The sequence below is a fragment of the Bombus affinis genome, chromosome 17 (assembly GCF_024516045.1).
Source record: "Bombus affinis isolate iyBomAffi1 chromosome 17, iyBomAffi1.2, whole genome shotgun sequence".
Classification (NCBI taxonomy): Eukaryota; Metazoa; Arthropoda; class Insecta; order Hymenoptera; family Apidae; genus Bombus; species Bombus affinis.
The window spans coordinates 4,767,712-4,781,370 of record NC_066360.1 but is presented as its reverse complement, the minus strand read 5'-3'; the positions used below and the strand labels follow the sequence as shown (position 1 = coordinate 4,781,370).

Below are 13,659 nucleotides of genomic sequence, written 5' to 3'. Positions count from 1 at the left end.
TATAAGCAACAATAAAAAAATTGCGAAAATACTTTCTTTCTATATCGAAACCAAGGTCACCTTGGGTAACATAAATAGGATCATACGTCTTTTTCACGAGATTGTAGTGGATATTCCGACAAACACAAAAAGCATGTTACATGATATTTCTGTTAACTCAATCCTATGAAGTTTGATTATTAATTTTTCTCATATCTTTTCAACTTTTGAGGAAAAAAAATAGAAAAAGGAAAAGTACTAAATTTATTCTAATTCAAGCTACAGTGATACGCGGGCTGAAAGTGCACATCAAATTTTAAACCAATTGGTCGAGTAGATTTTAAGATCTCACGGATACTATGTTAGAAAAGAAAATCTTCTTCTAGGAAAATGCAAAAAGAGATTTTAGGAATTATTTTTTGTGGTACAATTAATCCTATTGTTCGTAACATAGTAATTAAATAAGTCAAAAATAAGTCAAAATTCTGCATCGAATCAAAGAAAGATTTAGGTGAAAATATAAAATATAAAGAACGAAGACGCTAGCAGTACACGTGCTCTACAGAGATACAGAAGTTGCTGTGGTAGAATAGATTCTACTTCTTGACTCTTAGAATAATTGATTCCAGCATTTTTTAACTGAAGCTATTTCCAAAAATAGCACGTCTGAACGTCAGCATTCCGATCGTTCGATATTCAGTTTATCCTTGTAAGCTCGTTGAATACCTTGACGCCAAACATCTTTTTTTCATTTTCTTATGAAGAATGTATACTCTTTTTCTCTTTTTCTGTTTCTTTTTTGCACAGATTGAATCTACTGTATTATGTTTTCTACGTGTATAACGATATGTAAAGTACTTTCGCTGAAACAAAAAAAGGAAAGTTATACTAAATAGGTTCATTATACTGAAAACAACGAAAAAGAACTTCAGGCTAGCGAAAATAAAAGATTTACTATTTGCTTAAAATCTAGGAGATTCAATGAAAAATACTATTTATTATGTAGGAGCTGTGCAAATTGCAAATATTGATGATATTGTCTAATTTATATTGTCTAATAAAAAATATATGTTGAATTCAAAAATTTTAGTAAATCAAAGAAAAGAAAAGTAAATTGTCATCTGGGTAATTAAAAGCGATCATGATCTTTTAAAATGAAAGTGGCAGAGCAAAGGAAATGAGTTGGAAATGCGAGGAGAAGAAAGAATTAGAGGTAATAAAGGAGTTCACATACCAGCGAAATAAAATTTCATAGAAACTGGTAATTAAAAGCGTATAATTAAATCTACAGTTTTATTAAAAAGTGAAGAAAGAATAAAGTTGTGAAAACTATTGACCATAAAATGTTTTCTACAAACTCTACGCTTTCTTTAATTACATTTTATGTGTTATTAAAAATAATGGAGATATTTGGGTAATTAAAAAGTTATTACGAATAACATAATATATTTTTCATTCATTTGCATTGTCGAATACGTATAAAACATTTGTATATTCACCAATAACAAAAACAATAAATATAAACTCAATGTTTAAATACATGTGCGGATAGTCAGCCATGTATCTAAAATTCTAAACTAAATTTCAGGAATCACTTTTTGTGATATAATTAATCTTATTGTTCGTGACATAGCATTTTAAATAGCAGTGTTATTTATATCTCATATACAAAATATTGATCAAAGAAATTCTAACTCGTGTAACAGGCTTTTATTGATTCATAAATAGGGAGAATTTGATGTACACAAAATATTAATGTTTGTTCACACTGTGTATAAAATTAGACAATGAATATCATTGCAAATGTTTATAGAAACACTAACTCATATAACAGGTTCTTACTGACTCATAAACAGGAAGTATTTGGTATACACAAAATTTAAATTTCTCTTTATACCATGTATGACTTAAACAACGAATGTATCATTACAAATGCATTTAGCTTTTCTAGAATATTATATATATATTAATTTCTTATTATTGCCTTATGATTTATTACTCGCATTGCTTGTACAATTATTCTATTTCATTGTTTAGTTATTGCTTCTTTATTACATAATATGCTGGTTGTACTATTATACCACATTAGATTGTACTATTTTTTCTAATCATTTACTCTTAAATGCTATTTCTTTTATAAATTATTACAGAGACGATTATTTCTCATTTCAGTTTTATGTAGCAACCGGGTGAGCCAAATGACCAAGACCTATAATGACATAGAAGCAGTTACAAGGCTTCTGGAGGAGGTAAATATGACTGCTGATATACAATATATATATATAGGGGTGTGCAGGATCCAGGGATTACGAACTCGTATTCGTAATGGGATCTCGAGACTCAATTCGGCATATAAATATACAAGGTGATTCAGAAATGCATGTTCATACTTCAGGAAATGGATCTACATATTAAAATAAGTAAAAAAACGTTATGTAAACATATGTCCTACGTATATTAATTTCCAAGATATGGAATAGCTAAACAAAATGTTCAAAGACTCTAACAGTTGTAACCAAAATGACTAAAAGTTGCAGCATAAGAATTAATATAAAATAAATGAACAGAATGTTTTTGATTACCGATAACCATTGTGTGTAAGAGAATTTTTTTTTTTAGTTACTGGTGATCAATATCGATAAGAGAATCTCTTTTTGTTTGCCCATAGTCATAGTTATTATATATAAAAGAATTTGTTGCTTGTTGTCGCTAATCATTTTCCATGACAGAATTTTTTTCTGTCATTGATAATGGTCATTCAACAAACATTCCGTTATGGATAATGGTAGATAAACGAAAGAAAAGGAAGAAAAAAATAGTCTCACCTATAATGATTTTAATTTGATTGATTGATCACCTATGATTATCAGTAACCACAAATATTTCGATCATTTATAACAGTTATTCATAACCAGAATGTTTTAACAAATTCCTTTTTCGTCATTGACTTTTTTTCATAAAAATTGAAAAAGTGACTGTATTCGTAAAGATGACGTTATTCTATAAATGCGTCTCATTATAGGTTACGTTCTGCCTACAATGATGGTTAGTAGTAGTTTGATAGTTTTCCAGGGTTAGAAACTAAAAATGAGGGAAAAATACATTTAAACCTGTTTTATAAGCATTATTCTTCTTTTTCATAAATTTGATTTAATTATGTAGAAAAATAGCCTTTCTTCTGGGAAACATTCTTTTTCAAATCGAGTCATTTTCGTCTCAAGTGTGCTGTTGCTGTGCAATAATAGGATTATAAATCCAATGGGTTTGTCTTCTGCAGCTGTGGCCCCGATGACTAAAAATTTATAGAAAATATATTCTACAAATCAATATGTTTTCGAGACCACACGCTTTATGACTTCATCATTTGTGAACCGTTAACTGATTACACGGACGTCACGCACGTCGACCCACGTCAATCGCTAACTGAGGATGACCAGTAGACAGAGTTCATTTTCACCAACTTTCCTGTAACCAATTATCGTCCTTTTCCGTCACCTCTTTAAGTTCGAGTAACTTGAAAATTCTCCAACCTACGTGTTACTCCCAACAGCATTGCCTATTCTTCAAATTTTTGCGAATCTTGAAAAAAAACCTTCCTGAGATTCATCACTCCACAATATATACAGTATAGTTTGGTCCGTCATCTGTTATGCTAACTGCTACATTTAGCATCTATCGCTCTAGCAAGTATCAAATCTATTCGTTTGGAATCTAACAAATATCAAGGTTGTCATCCAGTAAATCTGTTGTTTATTATAAAAGCAAAACAGGTAACATATTCGTCGAAGTTAACTTTGTTAGTTGTCTTGTGAGTAAATTCAAAGTTTATATTGTAACCAACTTGCAAGCTGTTCAGTCAGAGTGCAACATGTGCGAAACAATATCAATTGATATAAATAAAATAAAATTTTAGGTAGCCAGTATTCTATTCTAGCTAGCTCGTTACAGTTTTCTAGATGCTGAAAGGTAAAAGTGCAGTAACGTATGTTAAAACATGAGGAATCCATATCTCGAAAACTAAAAGTACTTACATAGGACATACGTTCATACGCCCTTTTTTTTTTTAATTTATTTTAATGTGTAGATTCATCACCTGAAGTATGGACATACATTTATGAATCACCTTGCACAGTTGCTGCAAAAGGTACTGACACATACCATTCGCTTTTTTATCAGATACTGAAGAAAATTAAAATTTTATCATTTTGTTTGTGTCATCTTGGTCTTCACTCAATTTAAAATACCTCCTCAGTATTTCCTATCAGCGTGTATAACTTTACCTAAAACGTAAACACGTAGAATATTTCAACATAACTGAAAAAATAAAAAAATGCTAGATAGGATATTAGAAGAATAGAGATATAACTTGTTTCAACCAAGTCTCGACACGATTCCGCACGCCTCTAACGATGTATAATTTATTCTTACTCGCAAAAATTTCTCTATAGAAAATAGAACAAAATTAAAATAAAGCTTATTACGCTACAATTTAAGATGTGATGAAAAAAATATCCGAACTTGTTATGTTAAAGGCAAACTTTGTTAGATATTTATGCCAAATTCTCCCATTGATGATTTTCTAATCTTTCGGAATACTGTTCAGATATTTCATTGTATTCGCCTTTATTGTCTCAATGTCGTCCAATCTTCGTTCTTTTGGTAACACTTTCAATTGTGGAAAGAGCCAGAAACTGCAGGAAGTCATGTCAGATGAATAAGATAACTGTTTAACTATAGAACTACGTTTCGCTAAAGAAAAGTTGCTAAAAGAACACTCCTCACGGAGTAAGCAATGTACGATGTTTAAATATATTGAAGGAATATAATAACGCGTCTGAGACATATTTCGAAAGATTCGTTTGGAAAATCAATGACAGAAACGTTGTCATAAGTGTATAACCTCAAAAAGGGAATATTTTGAAAGGAATTAATTGCTTGTATCGATATCTAATAAAGACTGCTTTTAACACAATCAATCGGGGTATTTGTTAATCACACTTTGTAAATTATTGAATTATTATTTGACGTGTTCGTTAAATGTTAAGTGAATAATTAATTTGTAGAAAGAAAAGGACTTGGAACTAACCGCACGTATCGGTAAAGAACTTCTATCGCACAATCAAAAACTCGAAGTCACAGTTACCAGTTTAGAGACCGATTTAAAGGAAGCCAATGAAAAAATTACCCAACTCACGCACGAACTCGCAAAAAAGACAGAATTAATCCAAATATTAACAAATGATGTTGAAGAATCAAGTTCCGAAGCCGGTTCGCCCACCGGACTTCGCAGTATCAACCTTGACATGATGCAGAAAAAGATCAGCTGCCTCGAGGATGAAAATAAGCAATTAAGAACTGAATTCGCGAAATTGATGCACGATGCCGAGAATTCGGAAGAACAAGAAGCAGAACTTGTCAAAGATATTACTGCTCAACTCGGTTAGTCGATGAATGTTTCTTAAAATTTTTAAATAAAAACTTGTGAATTCCATAAGAATGTTTAAAGTTCGTATTAATTGAAGTTTAAAATTCTATTAGTAAATAGATTATTTTGTATGTAGCAAGTGCAAATACGATGGTACAAGGAATGTCGGAAGAGCTTGATAAACAGAAGGATGAAAATCGATTGCAACACGAACAAATTGTCAATTTGACAGCAAAACTGGCTGAAACAGAACTGAGATTGGCGCAGTTGATGGCTGAGCATGATGAAATGAGCGCTACTTTGCACATCACCAAGGATAATCAAAACACTCTGGCGAACGAGTTGGCTGAATTCAAAGAACGATATGCTGAGGTATATTCTCAGACAGTTCTATATTACCATACTACTGTTCACTGACTATCTCTTTTTTTATACTAGGAGAATAAGTTTAAAAAATATTTTTAAGTTAAATAGAACTAGGCTAGATGATAATCTTAAATGATATTAAAGTATTTTAAGCAATAATACATTTTTTCAAAATATTTTATGCTATAAGGTGATAAATTTATTGACGGAAACTCAAGAACAATTACGAAAACAAAGACACAGAGGTATGCCAACTGTTAGGGGAGGCTCTTTGTTCCCTTCGATGGGTGCTGTTCCACAAGCAGACTCCATTGCTTCAGAATTGGAATCATCGCTTTATTCTGAATTCAGTTTGGATTCTGGCATCATTGCAGATAGGATGTATGTGTTTTGTTTCATTTCACAATCACATTTTTCATTTTGCTATCATTCATTGAAGAAAAGTATTAATTTATATTCTTAATATTGGACACAGACCAACATATAAGAAAGTTTTTGAAACAGTGAGGAGTGCATCAAGAAATACATCTTATCCAGCTGATGCAAATCAATTCCCACGAATAGGTTCAATGACAGTATCAACTTTATCAAGCAGTTCTACTGGACCACGAATGAGTTGTGGTCAGCCTCGACCTGTGGCATCAATTCCTGCTGTGGATTCCACTGGACATAGCGATTCAGAAGAGTTTGAAGATTATCCGTAAGTTTATATTTATTAGCCTTTTTGACAATATATAAAATAAGAAATTTTCAATTTGGCTAATAGTCATTTCCTTGAATACTGATTTATAAAACAAATCAGTAAATATGTTCTAAAAATTTTAGAGGTCCACAAAAAATAGGAGTGCCAGGTGCTCCTGGTGCAGCAGATTTGGAAGTAGCACTCCGTAGATTAACACCTGCAGAAGTTCTTACAAGGCGTGCTTGTCTCAGCACTGGAACAGGATATAGTTATGACTATGATGCTGGAATGCATTCACCTTCCACTTCCGTACCTCATGGTTGTAGAACTCCAGACAGTATTATGTCTACGGGAAGTAGTGGAAATTTAAGTGGCTATGGTGGAAATACTTGGAGAGTTCCTGAAAAGTTACAAATAGTGAAACCTATTGAAGGTTCTCAAACTTTACATCATTGGACTCGATTAGCTACACCTACACTAGGTAATTTTGTATGATCCTTTATTAAAATTATTTAAAAAAATATGTTTTAGTAATATATTTTAATAACAGTATATGTATAATATATTATAACAGTTATAGATAATATACATACAATAGCCTTGTCTCTTGCAAGAATACAATGAGAAATATTATATTTACCAGTATTTTACTTACCACGTTATTGTATATAATTAAATTACACTTCTTGAAAAATGAAACTATTAGGTCATCCCATAAGTTTGTTCCGTTTTTCGAGCGGTTATATACGTTAAGATTGTTTACATACCTTTCAGTTTCATGAAAAAATGTAATCCCCCTCTCGTTGTACAACTTCTTCCCATTTTTCAAGTGCAATGGTCCCTTATCGCCGTATGTTTATAAATCGACACATGAAATGTATACACAAAAGTCGGCAGGAACTTATGGGATGACCTAATATCACAGAATGTAAATATAAAAATATTTAATTAAATCACTGTTTTATTTTTTAGGTGGTCTTTTAGAAGAACGGCCAGGAGTAAAAACAAGAGGAGGTCGAGGCCTGGAAGATTTAGGCCTAGTTACTTTCACTTTAAGCGATCTTGAAGAAGATGAAGAATACACTAACCCTGGAAAAATTTTTCAAGATACAGGTTCCATATATACGTTTACCAATAGTACTGTTCTTCATCCTGATGATCACAGAAATGTCACTCCAAGTATTGTGGATAGTACTGTTGAAACAGCACCTAGTAGTGCTTTAAATTCTGGTATGAGTACTCCAAGCACGTTAAGCAGAAAAAATTCAACTTCAACTTCAACATTTTCAACAACCCTTGGACTTGCAAAAATGTTAAACGAAAGAGGTATTTTCTGTTTTGACATTGAAAATATTTTATCTAATTTATAAAAATAATACAAGAGTTATACAAGTTACATTTTCTACTACTACTAGAACCTAATTCAGTTATTAGGAAAACTCGTTAGTAAAAAAATTTAATAAATTTAATCAATATGTTCAAATAGGTATAAAAGCTGTATCACCTTCTTCATTAACGCCGAGTGGAGAGAGGAATTATACGCCCACTGCAACACCTTGTAATAGTCCTGATGCTAGTCCTCCAGATAGTCGATCTAGTACACCAACTCCAGAAGGTAGACTTTCTTTAGGGTTATTATCCAGTGGAGCTGAATTGTTAAAGAGAACATTCGGTGGAGAAACTCAGGTATGTATAAATATTTAGAAACAAAAACATTTGGAGTTTTAATATGACAAAATTACAGTTATATTCAATATGATTTGATAATGAAGTTCGGATATATTGTATTGGCAGCTCGCATTTACGCACAACATATATTTCTATAAAATACATAAAAAATATTAATTTTATAAAACACATCTAATTGACCTCTTCTAATTTTGATAAGCATTGTAAAATATTCCGATTAGTTGAAGAACTTTGATCTTAATCATGACATCATTTCACATATTTATGTGAATATTGAAAAGCGTGGAATGTCAATAGAATTTTCTCGATATTTAACTAAATAAATTTTCCTCCACATATTGATGAACAATTGTCATAAAAATGAGGAATTATTAGTTTGATTATATTATTAGAAATAATATTACTGTTTTGTTGTTAAGGATAGAAAGCATATTCTGTTTATCAATATATAAATGATAGTTCTCTTATTTATAATTCAAATTCAGATCTTTAATTGATCGTTAACAATCACTTGCTAATTAAAAATTAGGTATTTAAATACAAAAGCGTAACAAATTATTATAGTAGATTGTTTCCTGAAAATAAAAGGAATTTACATTAGAAAGGGCATTATTAATTTATTTTAAATTTTATTAATTTATTTTGAATTTGATTTATTCTAATATTTCTTGTATTTTCCAACAGGCAAAGAGAAAACGACCCGAATTATCCAGATCAGATAAAAAAGCTCTTACCAGTATCCGTTTAGTTGAGAAACTTGAAAGAATAGGCATTGACACAATAATGGCTTCAACGTATGGTTCATCTTTCTCCCCATTAGTGTTACAAGGTTCTTTATATGCCAGGCATGGTACTGTAAGCCCCATGGCTCAGTTAACTTTCCTGAGAAACTCCATGAGTGGGAATCAAGAGAAACTTTCACCTTCTTCCACTGCTAGTGATTCCTCTACAACAAAACGAAACATAATTGACAAAAAACAAGATGAGTCTATACCAAACAGGGAATCTAGACAAAGAAGAACTTGTGCTAGGGCCATGAGATCTGATCTCGGACAGGTTACATCTGCTGCAGTTCCTGTTACGGCTGCAAAAGAATCTCCTGCGCAATCCGCTTTGGGAAGTATTAGCTCGCTGCTGTTTGGACGAAAGGGTGGATTACTTTGAAACCATTGTTTATTGAGTATTGACTAAATTATAAAGGGAAAGCCAGATAAGTTTTTAACAGAACATAATATACGATTGTCGGAGCGGTGATAAAATGAACAATTTACTTCATTTCATCTGTATCACAGTTGTTTTATCAAAAAATGTCGATAAAAATCTCAATTTTATTCACAGACATTTTACTATGTAGCTAAAGAGAATACAAAATTTAATTTTTAATGTATCAAAAAAAAAAAAAAAAAAAAAAAAAGAAGGAAAAAGGAAAAGGAACGAAGTTAAGTATCATATACGTGCTTATGTACCATTAATTATGCGTTCTAATATTAACTCTTTGCGCTCAAGGACTTTGCAGTCGGGCGAAGTAGCAATTCGAGATGATTTATCGCATACGTGACACGTGCTAGTGTACTGCTAGTGTAAAATGATTTTATACACTAATTGACGTACAAAAACATTATATTCTAATAATATATATATATATTTACATCTTTGAAAATATGATTTTGTAATAATTAATTTCTGTATTTCTTTGTATCGTAATTTATGAAGTATTCACCAAGGTGCATTCTTGAATACAATTGATCTCATTTCTCAATAGCTCAAAATCAAGTTCATCTTCATTTAAGCTAATTTCACTTCTGAAAACCATTTTTTAGGACTTCGAAACTATAATACTTTTGCCATGATCGTCGAATCCGAATTAACGTCGGAGACATTGATAGAATCATAGTTTCGGGAGGATTTGGGATTAAATATTTTATCCCCATTTTAAAGTGTAATACTTTACACTTCCTAGCAAAAAATATAAAGAGCTAAAGAACCTATTTACGAACTAATACTGCGCCTTCATTAATTGGATATGTCGAAATCTAGCATAAATAGGGATTGTCGCCTCTCACTCGTCACTCGAGTTGCCGCACGAAACTCCGTGGAGTCGCCTCTCGAGAGCACAGGGTTAAAATTGGAAGTAAATTGAATATGCTTTTATTTTATAGTAATATTTTATAAAGAACAGAATGATACGTCCGTTTATATTATAAAGATACATATTTAGTATCAAGCTTGAGAATCTGATGTTACTTAATGTTATTTTCCTTTTGTACGCGCTATAATGTTATTGTTGGACACTAATTGACAGTATCCTTATTTACAATTTCTGTCAAATATTGTGAAGTATCGCATCGCTGGGCAGTACTATTTAAATTAACTTAACATTCCTACATTAGCTATTTTTTTCGCTTTTCTTTTTAAATTTCACTTTTGATACTAAATCCTTCTTCTGCATGAATATTGAGAAATATTTGAAATATTATTTGTTTAGACTATAAATTTATAATTCAATATTTTTAAATATTTGCATGGAAAGATATTACATGAAAAACTATGTAATGTATTCCTAAAATTACAGTATTACATTCGATTACATAAATATTTAATTTAAAGCTTTTAAATGATCGTTTTATCAACGCTTCGACATATTGTAATTACGAAAATAATTGAGAACCTCCATATTTTAATTTTACACAGCAGCCATTTTACGTTGATTAGATTAATTTTTAAATGAGTTGTTGTACATAACTAATTCATATGTGGAAAAGAAAAATGTTACTTAATCGAAGAACAAACCAAAAACTTGTAAATGATTATTTTTGGTATCCATTGTTATGTGAATATCAATGTAGAGGCGCGTGCGAAAAAAAGTAATTTGAAATTAATAATTTACACGTATATGAAAACCAAATGGGTATTAGAAAGGTGTATTATGTGAATTAATTTACATTGTATAGAGAATAATAGCATATTGTAGTTAATACTTAAAATGACTTAGAACGTTGCAATCATGTAATACGAAATGTTACATTACTCAATGCAATTTTTATCAGTAATGACATTTCTTGTTACCATTGAAATAGTCGAAACATATTTTTTATGTGAAATCTTTTTTAATATTGTGCATTATTTTTTTTTTAGTTAGAGCAATATTCTTCATTTTAAAGATTACTTGAATCAAAATTGATTCGTTTCAGCCGCGTCACTTTGATATATTTATCTATCTTTTATGCCAAAGTGTCCAAAAAAAGAGAAAAAACGAGACAGTTACCAAAAAAATGCAAGGTCAATACTGCACGTAAATGGATATAAATGACTTCATATATAATAACATGATAAAACAAAATTAATTTATAACATAATGATTCAGATTGCGACAAGTAAATATGATCACACTAATTACTATTTAAAAAGAAGGGTAAAAGTCGCAGTGAATTTTCTAAGCAGAGCACAATTTTTAAGAGCAGAATTTTTCAGGTGCTTTAAATAGTATCAATTTCGTTTAATTAGCTTAAGAAATTTTATCGTTAATTGATCAATTATATCTAAGATTAATTAGTTAATTGTGTCACTACTGTCGGTCTTTAACAAAAAGACCTTACAATTAGTACCGATGATTAATTAATTAGTCATTCCGTATTTGTCGATTGATTGATGGGTTGTCATTATGAAATAACCACGAAAAATTTTTGTGTCCCTTCATTAATTCTTTATTCGATAATAATTACTTGTACATAATTAATAATGAATTATCTATTGCCTAATTCACAGGTTGTGTTCATTATATTGATTAAAAACAGTACAAAGAAAGAATGATTATCTTAAATTTGTATTTCTTTCCCTTTGTAGAAATGCAGAGATGAATTGTCCAATGATTAATCGATCGATAATTGATCAATTATTTTTGTAAATAATAATCTGAATTGTTCTTTCGTTTTGTCTCTCTTTTTTTAATCTATTATGGTTAAAAAAATTGATTGCAATGTATTGAGTGAGTTTGATGGTGAAATGCAATTTTACTAGTAAATGGACTTCTATCTTGTATCATAGGAAGGATTATTTAGCAGGCGCAGTCTTGTACATAGAGGAATACAGATTAATAAATTAAATTGAAAAAAAAGTCTTACACTGTTTTGATATTAGTTCGTCCGAAAAGTTTTTTTCATTTTGTAAGAAAATAACGGATGCACAACATTTTCCGCTTTATATTATTTTATCGAATTACGTATGATCCATTTTATTCTATCAAAATAAAGATCACAACGTTCGACAGATTAGGTTTCTTGTATAAAGATGCATCGTTGTAAAAGAGGAGTCTGTAAAAGAAAGACACTTTTCGGACAAACTAATATATACAATTTTGGCCCAGTCTTAATTACTGAATTAGATTCCACGAGTAAGAATTGTGATGCTCATATTTGGTCCAAAATTTTTATCACCGAGTTAGAGATATGTCCTTTATATGCCCTCTAATGTGACATGCGAGCACGAACAATTATGGTAGCGAGCACGCCACACGGGTGAATACTCGAACGAGAGGCACCGAGCTTCATTTTTAACATGAATCCGATATTGAATTCGACGAACAATAATACACTTTTATTTCTGATACCAAAGGAAAGAAAGAAGAAATATAATAATTGGTATGCACGACTTACTCTAGACGCTCGTTCGTTCATCGTTACTGTGCTATGCACTCACATTCACACACTCCTCTCGGTCTCGTAATATTGTTACGTTAAAAGACTATTGTCTCAACCCGCGTCCTAAGTTAACGCACAATGTACTTACGTACTGCTCGAGGTTTATAATCACGAATTCCGACCTATTATCTTTCTACTTTTTACAGATATCTGCCGTACACGCGCAACTTATTCGAAACGTGCGCAACTCGTAGCAAGAAACTTGTGAATTCACGTTACCGACGGTCACGACTTAATGAATTTACCGACACTTTTCTCCTTAATTGCTCTCCTATCTACCTATCTGCTGGACGCACCGGAAAATCCCCTCTTTGAAACCTACTAGACTTGCCTCGCAACCGCGTTACGATACCTGTAATTGTCGAATTTGTACATTCCTGGACGGGCAAGTCGAGGATGAAACAGGTGACAGTACGCTCACTGCACTCCACTGCATGCCACTCAAAGCATACGTGCAAAAATGTGCGTATTTTGATCTATGAACAGAAATTGTCATGCTGTACTGTTGCTGAAGGTCGTGTGTCGATTATCTTGTGCGAGGTCGGAGGCTCCAAAACTGATCACCAATATTTAACCCCTTGGCCTATAACCACGAGCGAGACTCGTGGTAAGAGATTTGTGCCATAAGTGAAAACCAAGAGTCTAAAAACATTATTAAAGCACGTCTTAAAAACACTATTTGTCCTCAAACGTTGTTTATTATTTCACAATTCCTTTTGTAGCTCCTAAATATACATGTCATAAGAAGTATACATCTTGCGGGCATGCGGCTGAACAGATGAATGGTATAGCGGCCGATCGGCAGATGGCGTGTAGGCCAA

The 13,659-nt window shown here is 31.6% G+C and overlaps 1 protein-coding gene and 2 long non-coding RNA genes across 13 annotated transcripts in view; 1 reads left to right on the top strand and 2 right to left on the bottom strand.

The window, feature by feature from the left end:
• Window positions 1-9,571, top strand: part of LOC126926123 (trafficking kinesin-binding protein milt) — a 96,855-nt gene extending 87,284 nt beyond the window's left edge. For all 8 annotated transcript variants that reach the window (XM_050742234.1, XM_050742233.1, XM_050742231.1 and 5 more), the window contains 9 exons: window positions 2,152-2,228; window positions 5,043-5,418; window positions 5,541-5,776; window positions 5,961-6,151; window positions 6,246-6,470; window positions 6,596-6,933; window positions 7,425-7,778; window positions 7,939-8,138; window positions 8,826-9,571. In XM_050742234.1, coding sequence (XP_050598191.1) covers window positions 2,152-2,228; window positions 5,043-5,418; window positions 5,541-5,776; window positions 5,961-6,151; window positions 6,246-6,470; window positions 6,596-6,933; window positions 7,425-7,778; window positions 7,939-8,138; window positions 8,826-9,305 — 2,477 coding nt within the window. In that variant the 3' untranslated portion in view covers window positions 9,306-9,571. The remainder of the gene's footprint in view (window positions 1-2,151; window positions 2,229-5,042; window positions 5,419-5,540; window positions 5,777-5,960; window positions 6,152-6,245; window positions 6,471-6,595; window positions 6,934-7,424; window positions 7,779-7,938; window positions 8,139-8,825) is intronic.
• LOC126926132 (uncharacterized) lies at window positions 3,441-4,446 on the bottom strand. The gene is made up of 2 exons (XR_007714305.1): window positions 4,346-4,446; window positions 3,441-4,259 (listed from the first exon to the last, which is right to left on the bottom strand). It is a non-coding gene; the product is annotated as an uncharacterized LOC126926132 (long non-coding RNA).
• Window positions 7,083-13,177, bottom strand: LOC126926126 (uncharacterized). Of its 4 annotated transcripts, none has more exons than XR_007714294.1 (3): window positions 13,161-13,177; window positions 8,876-9,087; window positions 7,083-8,100 (listed from the first exon to the last, which is right to left on the bottom strand). It is a non-coding gene; the product is annotated as an uncharacterized LOC126926126 (long non-coding RNA). The 4 variants fall into 4 exon arrangements; XR_007714291.1 differs by lacking the exon at window positions 13,161-13,177 and adding an exon at window positions 12,927-13,080; XR_007714292.1 differs by lacking the exon at window positions 13,161-13,177 and adding an exon at window positions 12,931-13,066.
• Between the last annotated feature and the right edge of the window lie 482 nt (window positions 13,178-13,659).